At 46.8% G+C, this 25,261-nt stretch overlaps 1 protein-coding gene across 4 annotated transcripts in view; it reads left to right on the forward strand.

Moving 5' to 3' along the window:
- LOC134927911 (pyrimidine-specific ribonucleoside hydrolase RihA-like) overlaps nt 1-25,261 on the forward strand; it is a 210,965-nt gene that overhangs the window by 173,160 nt on the left and 12,544 nt on the right. For all 4 annotated transcript variants that reach the window (XM_063923021.1, XM_063923022.1, XM_063923024.1 and 1 more), the window contains exons 3-4: nt 10,030-10,209; nt 16,483-16,594. In XM_063923021.1, the coding sequence (XP_063779091.1) occupies nt 10,030-10,209; nt 16,483-16,594 (292 nt within the window). The remainder of the gene's footprint in view (nt 1-10,029; nt 10,210-16,482; nt 16,595-25,261) is intronic.

A 25,261-nucleotide genomic window follows, 5' to 3' on the forward strand; every position in this document is an offset into this window, starting at 1 on the left:
TTTAAACTTTATATTATTATTTACTTTTATTACTTTTCTAATCCTAGTTTTTATATCTGACTACCACTAGGATCCAGATGTAATAGCCCACAATTTGCGGGATCCGATGCGATCCAGCGAGATACTAGATCACTGGATTTAAAGTTGCAATTTTTTTAAAGCCAAAACCAACCTGGTATTACCTGTAAACTAATAGCCACTTGAAATGTAATGACTATCTCGTCAGACTCATGTCAGCTTTTGCAAATCAGGGGCAATTACATTCGGTCTTTGCAATGAGTTGCTGCTGCTTGTTTGATGCTCTGAGAGTGTTCTTTGACCCGTTCCCTCTTTCACACATCAACATATTGGTCAATAACATGGCTCTCTTTCATGCAGGGTGAGGGTGGCCTGTGCACACAGTGGTCTGATTTAGATGTGGTCATAATTTATATGGTGTCGCAAATGAGCAATTATCAGCAGTGTGTGCATGCGTTGTGGCCGCAGTGTACACGCACCAAGGTACGTGGCCACGCGCAGTGATGAGCTAATCGCAGATTGATTAACAGCAAGAGGCCATTTGGGGGAGGTAACTGGAAGTGTGTACAAAAACGCATGTGTGTTGTGACCATTTTCAGGGCGTGTTCCGGCACATGATTGCGATCTCGTATGCATAAAACATGGCTCCAGAGTTCCAGCTCCCGTGGCTATTTACTGCGGGACCGTGGAGGCTCTCATGGAGTCGATGTTCCCCACATCTGCATCGCAGTTGCTGAGCATGTTGTGATGGCTTTGGTGGGAATCTCTGTTCACTTGTGGGCGGGTGATACACTTGCATTGCCTTGCAGTTTTAAAATATAGCCGCTGTAACAGCATTGTGAATGCATATGAATCGGGCCCACTATTATTTGCCGGTGAAGCAATCACTAATATGAATAACCACTTGTTATTAAATACAGGTGTCTTTTGCAAGATTAGTACTTTTTCGTTTTTTGTATGTAATACAGTAGTCTCAGCATTTGTCTTATACGGCACACATTCTTGGAACCGTAATAACTTTACTTGATTGTGTCTGTGGTTAATTTTGCTGTGTTTGCTTCCAATGCCGTAACTAGGAAGTTGAACTTAGGCGTCAAGTTCTGTAACATCGCTGTAGCGATCTCTTCAACACCTATTTGTACTCCAACAGGCATTAATTGCTGAGAAATAGAAATTATTTTGTATATGTAATCACTTATATTGCTGCATTCACTCAATTTGGTGTTTTACAATTAGTGATGTGCACCGGAAATTTTTCGGGTTTTGGTTTTGGGTTCGGTTCCGCGGCCGTGTTTTGGGTTCGGACGCGTTTTGGCAAAACCTCACCGAAATTTTTTTGTCGGATTCGGGTGTGTTTTGGATTCGGGTGTTTTTTTCAAAAAACAGCTTACATCATAGAATTTGGGGGTCATTTTGATCCCATAGTATTATTAACCTCAATAACCATAATTTCCACTCATTTTCAGTCTATTCTGAACACCTCACATCTCACAATATTATTTTTAGTCCTAAAATTTGCACCGAGGTCGCTGGATGGCTAAGCTAAGCGACCCAAGTGGCCGACACAAACACCTGGCCCATCTAGGAGTGGCACTGCAGTGTCAGACAGGATGGCCCTTCAAAAAAATTGTCCCCAAACAGCACATGATGCAAAGAAAAAAAGAGGCGCAATGAGGTAGCTGTGTGACTAAGCTAAGCAACACAAGTGGCCGACACAAACACCTGGCCCATCTAGGAGTGGCACTGCAGTGTCACGCAGGATGGCCCTTCAAAAAAATACTCCCCAAACAGCACATGATGCAAAGAAAAAAAGAGGCGCAATGAGGTAGCTGTGTGACTAAGATAAGCGACCCAAGTGGCCGACACAAACATCTGGCCCATCTAGGAGTGGCACTGCAGTGTCACGCAGGATGGCCCTTCAAAAAATACTCCCCAAACAGCACATGACGCAAAGAAAAAAAGAGGCGCAATGAGGTAGCTGTGTGACTAAGCTAAGCGACCCTAGTGGCCGACACAAACATCTGGCCCATCTAGGAGTGGCACTGCAGTGTCACGCAGGATGGCCCTTCAAAAAATACTCCCCAAACAGCACATGATGCAAAGAAAAATGAAAGAAAAAAGAGGTGCAAGATGGAATTGTCCTTGGGCCCTCCCACCCACTCTTATGTTGTATAAACAGGACATGCACACTTTAACGAACCCATCATTTCAGTGACAGGGTCTGCCACACGACTGTGACTGAAATGACTGGTTGGTTTGGGCCCCCACCAAAAAAGAAGCAATCAATCTCTCCTTGCACAAACTGTCTCTACAGAGGCAAGATGTCCACCTCCTCCTCATCGTCCGACTCATCACCCCTTTCACTGTGTACATCCCCCTCCTCACAGATTATTAATTCGTCCCCACTGGAATCTACCATCTCAGGTCCCCGTGTACTTTCTGGAGGCAATTGCTGCTGGTGAATGTCTCCACGGAGGAATTGATTATAATTCATTTTAATGAACATCATCTTCTCCACATTTTCTGGAAGTAACCTCGTACGCCGATTGCTGACTAGGTGAGCGGCTGCACTAAACACTCTTTCGGAGTACACACTGGAGGGAGGGCAACTTAGGTAGAATAAAGCCAGTTTCTGCAAGGGCCTCCAAATTGCCTCTTTTTCCTGCCAGTATACGTACGGACTGTCTGACGTGCCTACTTGGATGCGGTCACTCATATAATCCTCCACCATTCATTCAATGGTGAGAGAATCATATGCAGTGACAGTAGACGACATGTCAGTAATCGTTGGCAGATCCTTCAGTCCGGACCAGATGTCAGCACTCGCTCCAGACTGCCCTGCATCACCGCCAGCGGGTGGGCTCGGAATTCTTAGCCTTTTCCTCGCACCCCCAGTTGCAGGAGAATGTGAAGGAGGAGCTGTTGACGGGTCACGTTCCGCTTGACTTGACAATTTTCTCACCAGCAGGTCTTTGAACCCCTGCAGACTTGTGTCTGCCGGAAAGAAAGATACAACGTAGGTTTTAAATCTAGGATCGAGCACGGTGGCCAAAATGTAGTGCTCTGATTTCAACAGATTGACCACCCGTGAATCCTGGTTAAGCAAATGAAGGGCTCCATCCACAAGTCCCACATGCCTAGCGGAATCGCTTTGTTTTAGCTCCTCCTTCAATGTCTCCAGCTTCTTCTGCAAAAGCCTGATGAGGGGAATGACCTGACTCAGGCTGGCAGTGTCTGAACTGACTTCACGTGTGGCAAGTTCAAAGGGTTGCAGAACCTTGCACAACGTTGAAATCATTCTGCACTGCGCTTGAGACAGGTGCATTTCACCTCCTTTGCCTATATCGTGGCCAGATGTATAGGCTTGAATGGCCTTTTGCTGCTCCTCCATCCTCTGAAGCATATAGAGGGTTGAATTCCACCTCGTTACCACCTCCTGCTTCAGATGATGGCAGGGCAGGTTCAGGTGTGTTTGGTGGTGCTCCAGTCTTCTGTACGCGGTGCCTGAACGCCGAAAGTGGCCCACAATTCTTCGGGCCACCGACAGCATCTCTTGCACGCCCCTGTCGTTTTTTAAATAATTCTGCACCACCAAATTCAATGTATGTGCAAAACATGGGACGTGCTGGAATTTGCCCAGATGTAATGCACGCACAATATTGGTGGCGTTGTCCGATGTCACAAATCCCCAGGAGAGTCCAATTGGGGTAAGCTATTCTGCGATGATCTTCCTCAGTTGCCGTAAGAGGTTTTCAGCTGTGTGCGTATTCTGGAAAGCGGTGATACAAAGCGTAGCCTGCCTAGGAACGATTTGGCATTTGCGAGATGCTGCTACTGGTGCCGCCGCTGCTGTTCTTGCAGCGGGAGGCAATACATCTACCCAGTGGGCTGTCACAGTCATATAGTCCTGAGTCTGCCCTGCTCCACTTGTCCACATGTCCGTGGTTAAGTGGACATTGGGTACAACTGCATTTTTTAGGACACTGGTGAGTCTTTTTCTGACGTCTGTGTACATTTTCGGTATCGCCTGCCTAGAGAAATTGAACCTAGATGGTATTTGGTACCGGGGACACAGTACCTCAATCAAGTCTCTAGTTGGCTCTGAATTAACGATGGATACCGGAACCACGTTTCTCACCGCCCAGGCTGCCAAGGCCTCAGTTATCCGCTTTGCAGCAGGATGACTGCTGTGATATTTCATCTTCCTCGCAAAGGACTGTTGGACAGTCAATTGCTTACTGGAAGTAGTACAAGTGGTCTTCCGACTTCCCCTCTGGGATGACGATCGACTCCCAGCAGCAACAACAGCAGCGCCAGCAGCAGTAGGCGTTACACTCAAGGATGCATCGGAGGAATCCCAGGCAGGAGAGGACTCGTCAGACTTGCCAGTGACATGGCCTGCAGGACTATTGGCTTTCCTGGGTAAGGAGGAAATTGACACTGAGGGAGTTGGTGGTGTGGTTTGCAGGAGCTTGGTTACAAGAGGAAGGGATTTAGTGGTCAGTGGACTGCTTCCGCTGTCGCCCAAAGTTTTTGAACTTGTCACTGACTTATGATGAATGCGCTGCAGGTGACGTATAAGGGAGGATGTTCCGAGGTGGTTAACGTCCTTACCCCTACTTATTACAGCTTGACAAAGGCAACACACGGCTTGACACCTGTTGTCCGCATTTGTGTTGAAATAATTCCACACCGAAGAGCTGATTTTTTTTGTATTTTGACCAGGCATGTCAATGGCCATATTCCTCCCACGGACAACAGGCGTCTCCCCGGGTGCCTGACTTAAACAAACCACCTCACCATCAGAATCCTCCTTGTCAATTTCCTCCCCAGCGCCAGCAACACCCATATCCTCATCCTGGTGTACTTCAAAACTGACATCTTCAATTTGACTATCAGGAACTGGACTGCGGGTGCTCCTTCCAGCACTTGCAGGGGGCGTGCAAATGGTGGAAGGCGCAAGCTCTTCCCGTCCAGTGATGGGAAGGTCAGGCATCGCAACCAACACAATTGGACTCTCCTTGGGGATTTGTGATTTCGAAGAACGCACAGTTCTTTGCTGTGCTTTTGCCAGCTTAAGTCTTTTCTTTTTTCTAGCGAGAGGATGAGTGCTTCCATCCTCATGTGAAGCTGAACCACTAGCCATGAACATAGGCCAGGGCCTCAGCCGTTCCTTGCCACTCCGTGTCGTAAATGGCATATTGGCAAGTTTACGCGTCTCCTCAGACGCTTTTAATTTTGATTTTTGGGTCATTTTACTGATCTTTTGTGTTTTGGATTTTACATGCTCTGTACTATGACATTGGGCATCGGCCTTGGCAGACGACGTTGATGGCATTTCATCGTCTCGGCCATGACTAGTGGCAGCAGCTTCAGCACGAGGTGGAAGTGGATCTTGATTTTTCCCTATTTTTTTAACCTCCACATTTTTGTTCTCCATATTTTAATGCGCACAACTAAAAGGCACCACAGGTATACAATGTAGATGGATGGATACTTAGTATACTTATGGACGACGAGTGACGACACAGAGGTAGGTACAGCAGTGGCCTACCGTACTGCTATATACAGTATAATGGACCTGGTGGACACTGTCAGCAGACTGCGTTTATAGTATAATGAAAAAAGACACCACAGGTATACAATGTAGATGGATGGATACTTAGTATACTTATGGACGACGAGTGACGACACAGAGGTAGGTACAGCAGTGGCCTACCGTACTGCTATATACAGTATAATGGACCTGGTGGACACTGTCAGCAGACTGCGTTTATAGTATAAAGAAAAAAAGACACCACAGGTAAACAATGTAGATGGATGGATACTTAGTATACTTATGGACGACGAGTGACGACACAGAGGTAGGTACAGCAGTGGCCTACCGTACTGCTATATACAGTATAATGGACCTGGTGGACACTGTCGGCAGACTGCGTTTATAGTATAAAGAAAAAAAGACACCACAGGTATACAATGTAGATGGATGGATAGTATACTTATGGACGACGAGTGACGACACAGAGGTAGGTACAGCAGTGGCCTACCGTACTGCTATATACAGTATAATGGACCTGGTGGACACTGTCAGCAGACTGCGTTTATAGTATAAAGAAAAAAAGACACCACAGGTATACAATGTAGATGGATGGATACTTAGTATACTTATGGACGACGAGTGATGACACAGAGGTAGGTACAGCAGTGGCCTACCGTACTGCTATATACAGTATAATGGACCTGGTGGACACTGTCAGCAGACTGCGTTTATAGTATAAAGAAAAAAAGACACCACAGGTATACAATGTAGATGGATGGATACTTAGTATACTTATGGACGACGAGTGACGACACAGAGGTAGGTACAGCAGTGGCCTACCGTACTGCTATATACAGTATAATGGACCTGGTGGACACTGTCAGCAGACTGCATTTATAGTATAAAGAGAAAAAGACACCACAGGTATACAATGTAGATGGATGGATACTTAGTATACTTATGGACGACGAGTGACGACACAGAGGTAGGTACAGCAGTGGCCTACCGTACTGCTATATACAGTATAATGGACCTGGTGGACCCTGTCAGCAGACTGCGTTTATAGTATAAAGAAAAAAAGACACCACAGGTATACAATGTAGATGGATGGATACTTAGTATACTTATGGACGACGAGTGACGACACAGAGGTAGGTACAGCAGTGGCCTACCGTACTGCTATATACAGTATAATGGACCTGGTGGACACTGTCAGCAGACTGCGTTTATAGTATAAAGAAAAAAAGACACCACAGGTATACAATGTAGATGGATGGATACTTAGTATACTTATGGACGACGAGTGACGACACAGAGGTAGGTACAGCAGTGGCCTACCGTACTGCTATATACAGTATAATGGACCTGGTGGACACTGTCAGCAGACTGCGTTTATAGTATAAAGAAAAAAAGACACCACAGGTATACAATGTAGATGGATGGATACTTAGTATACTTATGGACGACGAGTGACGACACAGAGGTAGGTACAGCAGTGGCCTACCGTACTGCTATATACAGTATAATGGACCTGGTGGACACTGTCAGCAGACTGCGTTTATAGTATAAAGAAAAAAAGACACCACAGGTATACAATATAGATGGATGGATACTTAGTTTACTTATGGACGACGAGTGATGACACAGAGGTAGGTACAGCAGTGGCCTACCGTACTGCTATATACAGTATAATGGACCTGGTGGACACTGTCGGCAGACTGCGTTTATAGTATAAAAAAAAAGACACCACAGGAGTGTTTTTCAGGCAGACAAACGTATACTGGTGGTCACTGTCAGCAAAACTGTGCACTGTACACCTGCTATAGCTGCTCCCCAGTCCCCACAATTAAGCAGTGTGAGCACTCAGCACAGATATATCATGCAGCACACTGAGCACAGATATGGTATGGAATGTTTTTTTCAGGCAGAGAACGGATAAAAAACTGGTGGTCACTATTAGCAAAACTCTGCACTGTACTCCTCCTAACAGCTGCTCCCCAATCCTCCCCACAATAAGCTAAGCAATCAGATCAACTGTGTAGTATATAACTATATAAACGGAGAGGACGCCAGCCACGTCCTCTCCCTATCAATCTCAATGCACGTGTGAAAATGGCGGCGACGCGCGGCTGCTTATATAGAATCCGAATCTCGCAAGAATCCGACAGCGGGATGATGACGTTCGGGCGCGCTCGGGTTAATCGAGCCATACGGGAGAATCCGAGTATGGCTCGGACCCGTCTAAAAAGGGTGAAGTTCGGGGGGGTTCGGTTTCTCGGAAACCGAACCCGCTCATCACTATTTACAATACACATCTTCAGTGTATTCTCATGAGATCTTGGTATGCTTTCTGTAATGTTGTCCATATGTGTTTAGCTGACATCTCTGCATGTATTATATAATTCAGATATTGTTCCACTCTTAAACCAAGAGTACCCATGGCTCTCTCTACATCATCTGGGTTTGAATCTGCATCTAGTTCTACAGTGACCTTCAATAGCCTTTCACGCTTCAATTGCATGTCTATAGCAAACTTCCACGTTGTATAATTCTCTGCACCTTTTAGATTGATAAACCCTATATGAGTAAAGCTCCTGGTTTCATGCTTCCTACAAACAAAACTGTGTAGCTGTTCGTGATGGGTGTCGTACGGTATGCCGTACGCTGTCGGTATGCTGGCGGTCGGGCTCCCGGCGCCGGTATGCTGGGCGCCAGGAGCCCGACCGCCAGCATACCGACAGCGTGGCGAGCGCAAAGGAGCCCCTTGCGGGCTCGCTGCGGGCACGGTGGCGCGCTACGCGCGCCACACTATTTTATTCTCTCTCCAGGGGGGTCGTGGACCCCCACGAGGGAGAATAGTTGTCGGTATGCCGGGTGTCGGGATTCCGGCGCCGGTATACTGTGCGCCGGGATCCCGACATTCGGCATACAGAAGACCACCCGTTCGTGATGTGTGTGCAGGTGTTTGATATTGCAAGTTATATATAGGCACATACCAGCGGGCGACTCCAACTATGAACATCCCAGTTACGTAACCAGTGGTCTTAGATAGCAGTTACAGCGCTACCATTAGGCAGGTTTAGGCAGCTGCCTAGGACATCAGCATCTTGGGGCTGCTGCAGAGTCCACCTAGTACAAACCATGGCCCTCATTCCGAGTAGTTCGCTCGCAAGCTGCTTTTAGCAGCTTTGCACACGCTAAGCCGCCGCCTACTGGGAGTGAATCTTAGCATAGTAGATTTGCGAACGAAAGATTAGCAGATTTGCGAATAGACAGTTCTTAGCAGTTTCTGAGTAGTTCGAGACTTACTCTGCCACTGCGATCAGTTCAGTCAGTTTCGTTCCTGGTTTGACGTCACAAACACACCCAGCGTTCGCCCAGACACTCCCCCGTTTCTTCAGACACTCCCGCGTTTTTCACAGAAACGGCAGCGTATTTCGCACACACCCATAAAACGGCTAGTTTCCGCCCAGAAACACCCACTTCCTGTCAATCACACTACGATCACCAGAACGAAGAAAAAAACCTCGTAATGCCGTGAGTAAAATACCTAACTTAATAGCAAATTTACTTGGCGCAGTCGCACTGCGGACATTGCGCATGCGCATTAGCGACTAATCGCTCCATTGGGGGAAAAAAATAACGAGCGATCAACTTGGAATGACCACCCATGTTGGGCAAATAACATATGGGAGCATATTTAGCAATATCATATACATTTCCTTTTTGATTATAACAATAGATACATTATCTGCAGGGGTCACACATGCAAAGATGGAGTTTTTTTTTTTTTGGGGGGGGGGGGGGAGAGGCGGTCTGAGGGCTGAGGGTTTTGCCTAGGGCACCAACTATATTTACACTTGCCCTGCGTACAGCCATGCTCACTGTTACACACTGATTTTCATGGATTGGAGCGGGGTGTTATACAGCTCACCAGCAGTTTAGTGTATGTAGGCAATGGGTAGTGGTGCAAGAAACCTAGAATTATTGTGAATTAAAGGTAATCGCAGTCCTTTCTGGAGGTAAGTAGAAGACATGTCTTCCGCTCTGATGTTCTTACAAACTAAGGACAAAGTGATCCATGCACATTCTCACTAGAGATCTGTAGAGTAAATACTGTATATAAAAGTATGCAAATATATGTGATTACGTGTACAGTATGTGTATGTGAATACATTTACAAAAAACGCAGCTCTTGATCCCGATTGAAGGATGGAGACACAGTTTTGCAGAATTTGACCAAATGACTATTTTCATATTATCCATAAAGAGAATCTGATGAATCAGTTATTATTGCCCCTGACCTTCAAAGCAAGACAGATGTTTATTTAAAAAGGGCAGAATGATATGGTGATCAACATGGTGTCATAGTCTTCACTGATGCATTTTAGAAAAGTACAGCACAGTAGGTTGCCTTAATATTACAATATGCCAAAAGCCCAGTATAATAACTTTTTTGTTTCCTTTTCTAGATTCCAGTCTATAGAGGAGCAGCTATAGGAATCCTAGGACATAGCATTCACGCGTCCTATTTTCATGGTGAAGATGGTCTAGGGGATGTACCTGATCCTTATTCTCCTGGCTTGGAACACCTTCAAAAAGAACATGCTGTTGATGCAATGACACGACTGGTATCTGAGCATCCTGGCAAGGTAACTATTAGTATTTAGAGGCACTAAGATTTATGAAGGGGAATTAAATTATACAGTAGTTTATGCATTTGAATATAAAATACAGTGGTGGACAAAAAAAATAATATACAGTACTGTAAAGTCAGTTTATAGGGATATGAGCTGCTAAATGCAGTCGGTATGACATATGCAATGGCATTGTCTATCAGTGTCTGTAAGTGGGTGCAGAAGGGATGCAGCACCATTCTTCCCCAAGAAAGTCAGTCAATGTGTGCCTGGTTGATGGTGATTGAACATGGGATCTTCCAGAATATTCCATAAACGCTTTGTTGGGTTCCGTCTGTTGGCTTAGAAAGGCCATGACATCTGCATATATCAGGCTTCTCAAAACATTGGATGACCAGACATGCTCTCTGCATTGGGAAATCATCATCTTGGAAGAGTCATATTCCCATCAGAAAAAATAATTCAGTAACATCAGAAGAAGTTGTACATACTGTATAATGAAATTGTTTTCTTAAGGAAATTATCTGCACCCAAACAGTGCCAGGGGAATGTGCTCCACAACATTACAGAATGGTCAGAACCTTTCACTCAGGTTTTTAGAATCCTGTAGGATGGCACCACATATGCACTCATCATTTTGCTAAGAACATGGGTAAGGATGATTTGCAGTGTCTGACCAGATCATTTTCAGCTATGTTAAGATCAGGGACGTGCAGTCAGGGGAGGCAGGGGAGGCAGTGCCTCCCCTGTCATAATGACTGCAGTAATACAAAGAAGATATTTATAACACGTCCTGTGTCATAATTATCCTCTTTGCATTTTTCTAATCATATTTGCTGTGTGGAAACACAGCCAACGGTGGGTGGGAGGCAGCTGAGACCGCTGCCTCCCACTGACAATGGTAAAGTGTCCGAGCTGGGGGGCGGGCAGGGGGCGTGGCCAAACGGAGGGCAGGAAAAGCCCATTGAAAAAACATGCAGTAGAGGCAGCAGCAGATCTGCCTCAGTGACAGGGGAGTGCCTGCATCCCACCTCAGAGCCCGCCCCTGTCAGTGAGGCAGATTTGATTGGCCAGTGACTGTGACTGTTTCCTGATGCACTCTCCTGTGCTGAGTCCGGATCTCCCTCTCTCCAGGTGCTGGTCGTTTTACAGATGGTGAGGTGAGCTGTCAGGGTGCACTACAGCATGGGTAGCACTGTTATCAGGGGGGAGTGGGGACCTCCGGTTTCCTGCACATGGCTACTATAGCCACGGACAGTAGGGTCAGGCTGCTGCTGTCAGGGTCAGGGCTATGGCAGGAGCAGGCTGCGTGTCACTGTCTGCTATAGCCTTTAGTTTCCCAGCCCTCAGCTGCTGCCTGTGGCTGTGTGTTAGTGATACCTCCTCCATTCCCACACACATGCAGCAGCAGCAGCACAGCCCTGGCTGGGGGTGGGAGGAAGACGGATGCTGGGGCTCTTTACTTGTTGTCCTGTACATTGGAGTACTCATTAATTTCTTATATTTGTACTCCGTTCTATTCTGTTCCAGTTTTTGTTTGGTCACTGGCACTGCAAGTCCTGAGTAACGGGCCCTACACACTGGCCGATTACCACTAAAATATATTTCAGTGTGTATTTACCAACGATGAACGATGTGCGACCCCGCGCTCGTTCATCATTGGTGCCGTGTCGTTTATGCGTGCAAGCCAATATGGACAATATCGTCCATATTAGCATACAGGGCTATTGGGCCGGGTGACGGGGGAGTGAAGAAACGTCACTCCCCCGTCACCCCCCCCTTGCCGCCGGGGCATCCGTCGGCAGTATCGGCGGTCAGGCACCTCGGCTGAAAATCGTCCAGTGTGTAAGGCCCTTAAGTGTTGTTGTGAAGATGTTGTAAAAACGGATGGTACAGTATATTATAAGAGTTAAATATAAATGCTGCAATATGGCCCGATTTGGCCTGGTCACCTACTGTACTGTATGTCAAGCTCACTGGTAGGGAATGCGGTTAGTTTACTGACAGTCGGGATCCTGCCCCCGCCACAATGCCGTTGCCAGAAATCCGATTTGGTCATGATACAGACGTCCAAACCCCGACAGTTGGCGTCCCGACCTATGTAAGTATAGTGCCACCGATAGTTTTAGGGTCAGCAGGGTTAGTTTAGCCTCCCCTCCCCCCAGGGAGGTTAGGGTTAGGCTGCAGGGAGGGGGGTTAAGCACCCACGGAGAGGGTTAGGGTAGCGCTGCGGGGGAGGGAGAGTTAAGTTTAGTCAGTGGGGAGGGGGGTTAGGTTTAGGCAATGCTGCAGGGATGTTAGGGTTGGGCACTATAGGGGGAGGTTAGGGTTAGGCTGCATGGAGGAGCGTTAGGCACCCACGGAGAGGGTTAGGGTTAGGCTGCAGGGAGGGGGGTTAGGCACCCACGGAGAGGGTTAGGGTTAGGCTGCGGGGGAGATTAGGCAATGCTGCACAGATGTTAGGGTTAGGCACTATAGGGGGAGGTTAAGGTTAGGCTATGGGATTGGAAAGGGAGGATTAGGGGGTTGGGGAGAGGGGATAATACCCCCTAGCTGTATGTTGGTGTAAATCAAGTTCTGTTATTAGCCAGTGCCTCCCCAATCATTGACCTCACCGCACGTCACTGGTTAAGATGTCCATTGTCTGTGTGCTCTTGAGCAGCCCTAAATTCTGCATTGTCAGGTTTGCTGGGGGTGATTCCGAGTTGTTCGCTCGTTAGCTGCTTATAGCAGCATTGCACACGCTAAGCCTACGCCTATTGGGAGTGTATCTTAGCATAGCAGATTTGCTAACGAAGGGTTCGCTAATTTTCTCGTAACGATTACCCTGCAGTTTCTGAGTAGCTCCAGACTTACTCTGCCAGTGCGATGAGCTCAGTCCTTTTCGTTCCTGGTTTGACGTCACAAACACACCCAGCGTTCGCCCAGCCACTCCCCCGTTTCTGCAGACACTCCTGCGTTTTCAATTAGCACGCCTGCATTTTTCCGCACACTCCCATAAAACGGCCAGTTTCCGCCCAGAAACACCCACTTCCTGTCAATCACACTACGATCAGCAGAGCGATGAAAAAACTTTGTTACGCGGTGAGTAAAATACCAAACTTTTGTGCTAATTTACTTGGCGCAGGCGAGCTGCGTACAATGCGCATGCGCAGTTTGCAACTAATCGCTCCTTAGCAAAAAAAATAACGAGCGAACAACTCGGAATGACCCCCGCTGTGCAGATTATGCATTTTCAACAGAATTCTATAATGCCCTGTTGCATTCTCAATTTATCTGCAGTCGCCAGTTTATTCTGTTTTATACTTTGAATTAAAGCACTAATCTCATGATCCTCAAATATGTGCTATTGCTCAGTATTGCCCTTTATGGCTGATATTTTTACAACATACTGTTCGGAAACACTCGACCAGTAATACCCCTTTCACACCGCACAAATAACCCGGTATCGACCCGGCATATTGCTGGGTCGACACGGGTCAGCGTGCGGTGTGAAAGCGCCATGTCGAAAATCCCGGCTCGCCTGACCCGAGAATTCAACCTGGGAATAAAGCAGTGTTATTCCCGGGTTGAATACTGGGTCAATGGCAACGTAAACGGGCTCCTGGGTCGATGCAACCGAGTACCTGTTCACTACAACAGGGAGAGGTGGTACGGGGATGATCTCATCTCCCAGCGCTGCCTCCGCCTTCTGCTGCTATGGCAACCAGCCCCACATATTGCCGAGTTGGGGAAGCCAGCACCAGCGTCCAATGCCGGATCCCACCCGGGAAGGACCCGTTTCCAATTCCCGGGTGGGATCCGGAATTGGCGGTGTGAAAGGGGTATTACATGAGACCCCTAGAGTCGCCCTAGCAAGGTCTTCTGCCTTTAACAGTTAATTGATCCAGAATTTGGCTATAAGGACTCTGGGCTCTATCTTTCATAGTCTTCGTTATCATTACGTACTGCCATTATTTTATTGGCAGAGTAGTTGACCAATGCCTAACTGCCATGGCAAAAAATATTTAAAGTGATAAGGATTACTTATCCCTCTGGAGGCTTCCGGTTCAGGTCAGCTGTGTTACTGACTTAAACTTTCAGTTCAAAAGCTGAAATAGAAGGAATAAAAGCCTGAAAATGTTTTATGTCTGGTAAAAAATTCCCCTCATCTTTTAGAAAACCAGGCATACTGTATATTCTAGTGATGAGCGGATTCGGTTTTACTCGGTTCTCAAAACCGAATCTTATCGGCTATCCAAAACACGTGACATCAGTGAGCCAATAAGATTCGGTTTTGAGAACCGAGTAAAACCGAGTAAAACCGAATCCGCTCATCACTAGTATATTCTTATATGGAGATGTCAAATATAGACATACACATACGAAAAGCTTATGTTTACAAACTGACAAAGTTGTGAGTTCTCTATATGCCAGAACCATACTTTTCAAAAAAATTGCATCTTATTCGCACAGCAGACACAGCGAAACACCACTTAATCTGTATCAGATACACTGGTCTGCGATTTTGACCACACAGGAGTTCATTTTAAATACAGTATGCACAAAGGCCTAGATGAAGCTCAACGGAACTTAGTGTGGAAACAAAATGTGGCTGCTGCATCGTAGCACTTATTATACAGATTCAGACTCATTTGCACACAAATATACAAGTGTAATACCCTGGAACTGCAAGCACAAATCAACTGTGGCACTACAGGTGCCAGCATGGCTGTGTAATATAGAACTGAGCCAGCAGCCTACAGCTTGTAGCACAGAAGGAGTTAACAGCCCAGCTCACAGCAATACAGATCAGCCTGCAAAATGCAAAGGGCATGACTCACCCATTTGCAGACTTAGAGCGGGAAATCCCAGATGGAATGTGTCCCTGGGAATGCAAGGTTATAAAAAGGTTGTCCTGCAGCAGACAGTGAGCAGACAGTGAGCAGAGTGTGAGCAGTGAGTAGTGTGTGTTATCTTTGCAGCCCAGAAGCAGGAAGTGTTAGCAGGAGAAGCACGTGTATTAACTAGCAGAAGTGTGGTGGAATAGCCAGAAAGATGTAGTCCCAGTGAGGACTCCCTACATGTGTATGTGGGGAGAGAAGCCAGCCACAGCAAGGCACCTGACAGAGGGAGACATCGCAGTGTGAGAGCAGCAGTATTCAGAATCCAGTGAAAGGGTGATGCCAGGAGAAAAGTGTGCTAAAGGTGTGAGTCTCGAGAGGTATCTGGGTGAAGTGGTCGGAAAGCCACGCGGCGTGATTAAAAGCCCCCCATGGAAAAGAATCCTCGCTAAGTAAAAGAGAGAAAGACGGTTACCTGATGTGTAGCACTACTGGTCACAGAATGCCCTGGTATGTACTGATGTTCTCCATATATATATATATATATATATATATATATATATATGCCGCTGCGACTATGTGAAGCGCTGAAGGAGGTGCCCTGATATGTGATCCACTGTAACCGTTATGCTTTGTGCTGGAGGAGTGTACACAAGTTATTCCTGCAATATCCCTGTTTGATGTTAAAATAAACTTTATGCTGTTTTATGAGATGGCCTGGCGCCCAATTCTTTATGCGCTGCACCGACACCTGTAGTCCACTCCCACAATGCACCTGTAATTAAACACCTGATTATTCAGGGGACCCTCTGGTATCTGTGCCTGAACCCATGACAAGCCGGGGCAGAGTAAGTGTGATGCACTATACACAGTGACTGCAGATTTTGCATACCTAGTACCAGTGGGGTTTTACACAAGTGTGGCATATCAAATTGATCAGTGCAGTCTTGTTACACAGTTTTGTTGTATCCAGTTGTTTCATTTGTGTGACTAAGATGCACAATGGAGCGAAAAAGACCCTCCGTGCAAGCCACGTCACACAGGACCTGGGGCCTAACATACATGCCTACCTTTCAAGTCTCATTTCCGGGAGAAGCCCGGAGAGGAGACGCAGCAGGCAACTGAGATATCATAAGGCCCCACCCCCAAGAGGAGGAAATGACTGCGATTGGATGGGCTGCAGGTAGGGGGCAGTGCTAAATGCCGCGATTAGCCCCGCCCGCTCAGACGGCTGCCTTTAGAGTGTATTATTTTATTCTTATCCTGCAGTTCACATGGTTTTGCCCATCTGCCTACAAATTTGCTGCTACAATCAGGTCTGTATTAGGCCCCTGGTGCGTTAAGAAGAGCTTTTTGGCCTGACTGCAGAGGACACATCTGTATTTGACTACAGTTGCTGTGTATTAGTAGTAATAAATGTGGTAAATGTACATAATATACATTTTTCTTTCTTCTGTCTTTTTAGGTTTCTTTAGTGGCTACAGGCCCGCTGACCAACTTAGCTCTAGCAGTAAAAATGGACCCTACGTTTTCCCAGAAACTTTATAGCTTGTACATAATGGGTGGAAATATGGAATGTAAGTCACATCATGCAAAAACAAAGTATAAATGAAATAAAAATAAAATTATTAATGTTTTTTTTCTTCAAACATTCAAAACACAATAACTAAACTTAATTTGCAGCAATACAGAGGCTTCACAAGGGGTATTAAGCCGCATCTGGGTGTCACCCTTCCAGGGGGTGATACAAAATTACTGTCTACTGCACAGTGACAGGAGCCGGGTGCTGCAGTGCTATATTATCCTGCAGCACTCATCTCCTGTCAGTGAGGAGAGGCCGCTGGGCTGAGATGTCGATAGCATCTCTAGCATGCACATGCGCACTGTGCAGTTCAGACCTTATTGCCCGCTGGGTGAAAACGCACAGATCCCCACAGACATTGTCAGTGCACACAGGTGGTAATTGTTGCTGCCTGTACAACACTACCTCACTCATCGCACATACCCCTCAACAAATACACCACCCACCCACTGCTATACCTCTCGCCTATCAGTGCTATTTACAGTACTCCCTTCCCACTACAACTTACAGATACCATTTCCAAACACTGAAATACCTTTCACTATTAACCCCCAACCCCACACCTCCAACAAAGAAATAACACTGACTGACTCACTCATTCATTCACTCCCCTTCCCTAAACCAGGGGTTCTCAACTCCTTTATATTAATATAACTACTGCAATCATTATGTACAGTATATTATATTTAGAGTAGTCTTTCCATCTTAATTTTTTTCCCCCCATTTGTCTTGTCTTATGTCCTTCCATGTCTGTATGTGTCCCTCTGTTTGCATGATCTGTATTTTTCTCATCCCCCTATATCTGTATTTGTTGCACTAAGCCCCCCTCCCATCTATAGCCCCTCATCTGTATGTTCTGCATTGTGCCCCTCCTCTCTGCAAAATGATTATTGTACCTCTCCATCCTTTAGAGGATACAGGGGCAGCAAGAATAGCTGAAGACGGGTCCCGGGCTATAGTGTGCAGCTGATGTGGTGCCCATGCTGTGCCTTGAACCCCAGATGACTGTCTTGTGACCGCACCACCGTTATGGGCCTGGCAGTGTGTTGACAGGACAGCCGGCGCTGGAGATGACAGGGAAAAAAAAGTGTCATCCCTGTACCTGGCACTTCATGCTGCACCCGCCCCAGTGTTTATCCAGCCCTGAGTATGGCAGCATGATTTCGTAGCGGACAGAGGGCACTTCTGAATGCATAAGGGTGAGGCGGGCCCGGAAGTATTCGGCTAGCCTTGATAGCGCAATCACACATGCAGCTGCCCTACATAATACAGCCCTATCAGTGGGTCCCTTGGACCCGCCAGACCCTAATCGGCTGCCTTGTTGCCTAGCAGTAAATACGCTACTGCTTCTTTGGTGTTATATACGGTTCTGTGCCTTGACATTTCACAGTTCTTTATTCAGAAATTACAGTTCACAACCAGACAGATTGTGTCTGCTCTACCTGTGCACTGCACATCTAGAAACTTATTGCACACCCCTCGCGTGTATACTGTACTGTATATCTTTGAGTTTATCCAGAAGACCCGATACCTATGCCAGAAGTACTTACGTATTGTTGGCGCTTCGATTGCCCAAAATGCTTTTTTCACTCTCCTGGAAAATGAGCTTTTAGCCATGCTGACAGATGAGAGGCTCGAAGTTCATTAAGAAGTATTAAGTAAAATTGTAAAAGCCAGAGGGACGGACGCTGGGATTGGCGGACGCAAAAATGTACCGAGCTATGGGCCCTCATTCCGAGTTGTTCGCTCGCTAGCTGCTTTTAGCAGCATTGCACACGCTAAGCCGCCGCCCTCTGGGAGTGTATCTTAGCTTAGCAGAATTACGAACGAAAGATTTGCAGAATTGCGAATAGAAATTTCTTAGCAGTTTCTGAGTAGCTCCAGACTTACTCAGCCATTGCGATCAGTTCAGTCAGTTTCGTTCCTGGTTTGACGTCACAAACACACCCAGCGTTCGCCCAGACACTCCCCCGTTTCTTCAGACACTCCCGCATTTTTCCCAGAAACGCCAGCGTTTTTTCGCACACTCCCAGAAAACGGCAAGTTTCCGCCCAGAAACACCCACTTCCTGTCAATCACAGTACGATCACCAGAACGATGAAAAATCCTTGTTATGCCGTGAGTAAAATACCTAACTTTTGTGTAAAATAACTAAGCGCATGCGCTCTGCAAACCTTGCGCATGCGCAGTAAGTGACTAATCGCAATATAGCGAAAATCGGCAACGAGCGGACAACTCGGAATTACCCCCTATGTTCTGCCGAAAATCTTTTTTTTTTTTTTTACTGGGGACTACCACAGAATGATCGATTGGTCCTCTGTTCAAATTGTGACTCCGCCAGTTCTCAAGAACGTACTGAACCAGGAGCTCAAAGAAAAGTTGTCGGGTACAGAAACTAGGAATTCTCCTACTATCCCTGTCACACTGTTGCAACAAAAGCCAATATCCTCTGTAAGAGTGTCCGTTAGCGCTAGATGGATCATGCAATAAGTAGAGCTATGGTTAGTTTTTTTCTAATATAAAATGTGTAAAAATAAAATAAAATAAATGGAATTCAACATGCAGCCACCTCCACGTGGTGGGTTCTTGGCCACTTTGTTACATCAAAAGGTGGCCGAAGAGCTGCACACATGGCAATCTTATCTCATAAATCAAACTGTTCCAGCACCAGAAAATCACAGAGTGGTTTTGCTTTCAATTAAATCACAAATAACGCTATTGAAGACAGAACAGCTGAAAACAAGAGCCTCAGAAAACATTACAATTTTTGTATTTTTTTTAACAAAAATTTCCAAAATTCAGGTCTCTGCTTCCAATAAAAGATATTAACCGATCGAGTTGAAATTTTTTTACATGTTTTATTGGCCCAAAGAGACAATTTTTCTCTTACGTCCTAGGGGATACTGGGAATCCATTTAGTACCATGGGGTATAGACAGGTCCACTAGGATCCATGGGCACTATAAAAGTTTGATTAGGTGTGCTGGATCCTCCCTCTATGCCCTTCCTACCAGACTCCGTTTAGAAAATGTGCCCAGAGGAGCCGGTCACGTCTCTGGAAGCTCCTGAAGAGTTTTCAGCATTTATTTTCTGAGTTTGTTATTTTTAGGCAGGACTGGATGGCACCAGCCTGCCTGTTTCGTGGGACCTAGGAGGGTGGGATGGCCCAACCTTTCTCAGGGTTAATGGTCCCGTTCCCCGCTGACAGGACACTAGCTCCTGAGGGAACTATTTGCAAGCCCCACCACGGCGAGCGTACATTCCCACAGCACGCTGCCACCCATAACAGAGCCAGCATAATGAACAGTGATGAGTACTAAGCTGGCGTCCCAGTTAGCGGGTCGCCGGCCATTATGGCGGCATGAGGGTACAGAGACGCACGGCTTCTAAATGGGGTGGACCGCATTTCCCGACTGTGGACAGACACAGACGCTGAACATCGGACACAGTACCCAGACTGGCAACAAAGCCATAAAAGGAGTCTGTATCCATTTATGCACTTAGACACATACAGCCAGTATAAAGAAGAGCGGGAAGACCGTGCGCTAATGAAGGGGCGGGGCTTCACTTTGAGCGGAGCCAGCAGCTCACAAGCGCCATTTTCCCTACTGCAGCTGACACAAACGCTGACTGACAGGGACGCACAGCTCCTCCGGAGAGACTCCAGATTACCTCAGCGGTACCAGGGGGTCGTAGCAGGGGGGGAGCAATTATTAGTGTACTAAGTCCCTAATCTAGGTACTTAGTCTGCGACCCAGCTAAGCTTGGCATTTAGCGATAAGCTCCATGTGCTGGTTCCAAACTCTCTCTGTGTCTCCCTGGAAGGGCTCTTTGTGGGTTAATTGGGCATTTAACCTTTTCCTGTGTGTCTGTTCTGTCACTGTTACAGTATGTCAGGCAAAGAGTGTATTTCATGTAAGGCACAGTGTTCCTCTTCTCCAGGGGGTTCACTAGTGTGTACTCAGTGTAGTATCCCTTCCCAGGCTTGTGGGGCAGAACCAGCATGGCTGGACTCCATTAGGGGAATGATTTCCTCAGTTTCTACTAAGTTATCTCGGAATGAGAAAGAGACGCAATACTTAAGACAATCTATGACTTAGTTTCTGAAAAAAGACTCAGTCCCCAAACCAGCGTCTCAGCCCCCTGCCATTTGTCCGCAAAAATGTACTTTGGCCCATATCCTGCAATCTGACTCTGATGATGAGGGGTCAGAAATGGAGGAGGGTGAAGTGGACTCAGAGGTGGGGGAGGGTACTCTGTCGCAGGAAATAGAGGCTCTCATAGAAGCTATCATAGAAGTTTTGAATATCCCTGATAAGGTGACAGAGGAGAGTGGGGAATCTTATTTTAAAATAAAGAAGAAATCCTCAGCTACTTTTCCTGTGTCAAAGGAACTAAATACCCTGTTTGAAGAACCGTGGGTTAATCCTGATAAGAAATGTCAAATTCCTAAACGGTTGTTATCATCTTTTCCTTTTCCTCCTGAGGATAGGAAAAAATGGGAGAATCCACCGGTAGTGGATGCATCGATCTCCAGGCTCTCACGTAAAATAGTGTTACCTGTTCCTGGTGCAGCCTCCCTAAAGGATGCAGCTGATCGTATGATTGAGACTACACTCAAATCTTTGTATACTGCTGCAAGGGTGGCCCAGAGACCCACTATAGCATGTGGGTGGTTTATACGAGTCATTGCTAACCTAATTGAGGGGTTAGATACCTTGCCTCAAGGGGAGATTATTTTGCTCCTGCAACATATACAGGACTCTGCAAATTTTATGGTGGAAGCCATAAAAGAGATAGGCTTGCTTAATGCATGCACTACAGCTATGGCAGTGTCTGCGCGCAAGGGTTTATGGCTACGCCAGTGGACTGCAGATGTGGACTCCAGGAATGGTGTGGAGGGCCTAACTTTCACAGGCGAGGCCTTATTTGGAGATGAACTAGACAAATGGATCTCCAAAGTCCACATACCTACCATCTGCAGCTCACCCAGCTAGGAAGGCCTGTTCAGGATCCAACTTACAGTCCTTTCGTATGGCTAAGTTTAGGGGCTAGGCCAGAGGTTCCTCTGCTGCCGCCAGAGGTGCTAGAGGTAAACCACGGAAACCAGCTACTGCTGGTTCACAGGAACAGAGTTCAGGCTCTGCTTCCTCATAACCTTTCGCATGACGATGGACCACGATTCCTGGAAGACTGTCGAGTGGGGGCCCGACTAAAATTCTTCAGTCACATCTGAACAAGATCGTGCCAGGATCCCTGTGTCATAGACCTTATATCCCAGCGCTACAGACTGGAGTTCCAGGAGCTCCCACCTCACAGATTCTTCAAATCAGTCTTACCAGTTTCACATGAGGCAGGAATAACCTTACAGGACACCATTCAAAAACTGTTACAGACACAGGTCATTGTTCCAGTTCCACCTCATTTACAAAACAAGGGTTACTATTCCAGCATGTTTGTAGTACCAAAGCCGGACGGTTCGGTAAGACCAATTCTGAACCTTAAGTCGTTGAACCCGTACTTACGAGTGTTCAAATTCAAGATGGAGTCTCTGAGAGCGGTGATCTCGGGTCTGGAGGAGGGGGAATTCCTAGTGTCTCTGGATATCAAGGATGCGTACCTTCATATTCCGATCTGGCCGCCTCATCAGGCTTATCTACGGTTTGCACTGCAGGACTGTCCCTACCAGTTCCAGGCCCTGCCATTTGGTCTCTCCACGGCACCGAGGGTGTTCACAAAAGTGATAGCAGAGATTGTGAAGATACGGTTTCTCTGATCACTCAGGTAAACAGTTTAGTAAAGTGGCAAATGCCCTTTATTGTAAATATACACACACAGTACACAATAACTCTAACAACTCTAACAATTATAAGCCAGGATGGTATCTTACTTACTAAGTGCCACAGTAGTAATAGGATTACAGTCTCCTGATGTTACATGCCAGCAGTAGTTCTGTGTCTCCTGGTCTGGAATACCAGCTCACACAATGCCCATCGCCACGGATTCTCGCCGCTGACGGCACCGCAATGCCTAGTCAGCGCATGCACTCCAGAAGTACATCCACTCTCTAACCTGTGCAGGTCACCAGTAGAGCTCACTCCTCTTGTTATACCCTCCCCTGTCTATTCATCACACAAGCTGGTCAGTGAGGAGGTCACAGAGGAGTGGAGATGAGGTGTCTGGGCTCCTGTACACAATGGGGAGCATAGGATCAGACTACCTGCAGCTCCATACATAACCTGTTTACTACTTACCGACTCATCCTAATCACATCTGATTGTAGCTGGGGGACTTAAGGCTGGTATACATGGGAGAGATGTGTGCTGAGCGAACCGCTCAGCACACATCTCTCCTGCCGCTCAGCACAGCGCGATGTGTGCTGAGCGATGCAGGGGAGGACGGGGGCCGCTCATTTCACCCAGCGGGTGAAATGAGCGACGTGCTAGATTGGCCTGCATGCAAGCTCAATCTAGCACCGGTGTTAGCGATGCACGACTATCGCTGTGGGGGGTACACACGAGTGATATGTGCTTAAAATCTAAGCAATCTAGTCAGATTGCTTAGATTTTAAGCATGGATCTCTCCGTGAGTACCCCCCTTTACATTACAATGAACTGATTTAACTATGTTACTAACACTCTGGCATACAATCACACACATTGAACACAGTATAACTGAATAAACTGCATATTCCTAATATAACAGATAAAACATAACTGTACAATATAATAACAACACAATACCATACAATATTGGCTAGCATATAACTAATAACACATCGGCAATTAGTGGAGTCCATGGATAGGACCAGGGCTAGGAAAGTAACCACATGTATTTTACGACTACTGTGCGACACGACGTGCCGGCTGTGTCGTCACAGAGATGATGTTATTACTCCGCAAACAAGGAGTGACCAGCATTCCATACCTGGACGATCTTCTATTAAAGGCACTGTTCAGGGAGTGGTTGTTGGACAACACGGCTCTCTAAACATGACTACTCCTGGATCACAGGTGGATTCTGAACCTACCAAAATCCCACGTAGACCCAACACAGAGGTTTCCTTTCCTGGGAATGATACTGGACACAGAGCCTCAGAAAGTATTCCTTCCTTTGGAAAAGGCAATGGTAATCCAGTTGATGGTTCGGGCTGTCCTGAAGCCAACCCGGATCTCGGTGCATCTCTGCTTATGCCTTCTGGGGAAGGCGATTCTTTATGGAAGGTTTCATGCGAGGCCCTTCCAAATGGATCTGTTGGACAAATGGTCCGGTTCGCATCTTCACATACACCAGAGGATTTGTCTGTCTCCAAAAGCCAGGATATCCCTCCTGTGGTGGTTACAAACTTCTCACCTAGTCGAGGGTCGGAGGTTTGGGATTCAGAATTCGATTCTGCTAACCACAGACGCGAGCATCAGAGGTTGGGGCGCAGTCACGCACGGGGTGCAGTTTCAGAGAAGATGGTTAAGTCAGGAAGTTGTCCTTCCAATAAACATCCTGGAACTCACAATGCCCTTTGGCAGGCTACATTTCTTCTTCAGAATCAGGCTATTCAGGTCCAGTCAGACAATGTGACTGCAGTGACGTACATAAACTGACAGGGCGGAATGAGAAGCAGAGCCGCAATGTCAGAGGTGTCAGGAATTCTCCTCTGGGTGGAAAAACATGCCGGGGCGTTGTTGCCAGTTTTCATTCCGGGAGTAGACAACTGGGAAGCAGACTTCCTTAGTAGACATGACCTGCACCCGGGGGAGTAGGGCCTTCACCCGGAGGTGTCCAGGTGCTTGACACGTTGGTGGGGATATCCACAAATCGACATGATGGCCTCTCATCTCAACAAGAAGCTCAAGCGGTTGTTCCAGGTCGAGAGACCCACAAGCAGTGGCGGTAGATGCTCTGACAACTCCCTGGGTCTACCAGCTGGTGTACGTGTTTCCTCCACTTCCTGTGATCCCAAGAATTCTAAAAAGAATAAAAGGGAAAAGGTTCAAGCAATACTCATTGCTTCGGGCTGGCCACAAAGGGCCTGGTATGCGCATCTTCTCGAGATGCTGCTTGAAGATCCGTGGCCTCTACCTCTTCGCGAGGATCTTCTGCAACAGGTCCTGCTCATCTATCAAGACTTACCATGGCTACGTTTAACGGCATGGAAGTTGAACGGCTGATTCGAGCCAGGAGAGGGATTCCTGACGAGGTCATTCCGACTATGATCCAAGACAGGAAAGGGGTAACGTCTAAACATTACCACCGTATCTAGAAAAAATATGTCTCCTGGTGTGAGAGCAGACAATATTCTGCAGTGGAATTTCATCTGGGACGTTTCCTGCTTTTTCTGCAGTCGGGAGTGGATGTGGGCTCCATAAAAGTCCAGATTTCGGCCTTGTCTATTTTCTTTCAGAAACAATTGGCTTCTCTCCCTGAGGTCCAGACGTTGAAAGGTGTTCTGCACATCCAACCTCCCTAAGTGCATTCCTCGGCACCTTGGGATCTCAATTTGGAGCTGCAATTCCTCCAATTGGACTGGTTTGAACCGTTACAGGAGGTAGACGTAAAGTACCTTACGTGGAAGACCGTCACACTGTTGGCCTTGGCTTCAGCAAGACGTGTGTCGGAGTTGGGGGCGTTGTCTTACAAGAGCCCCTACCTGATTTTTCATGAGGACA

The sequence above is a fragment of the Pseudophryne corroboree genome, chromosome 5 (genome assembly GCF_028390025.1).
Source record: "Pseudophryne corroboree isolate aPseCor3 chromosome 5, aPseCor3.hap2, whole genome shotgun sequence".
NCBI lineage: Eukaryota > Metazoa > Chordata > Amphibia > Anura > Myobatrachidae > Pseudophryne > Pseudophryne corroboree.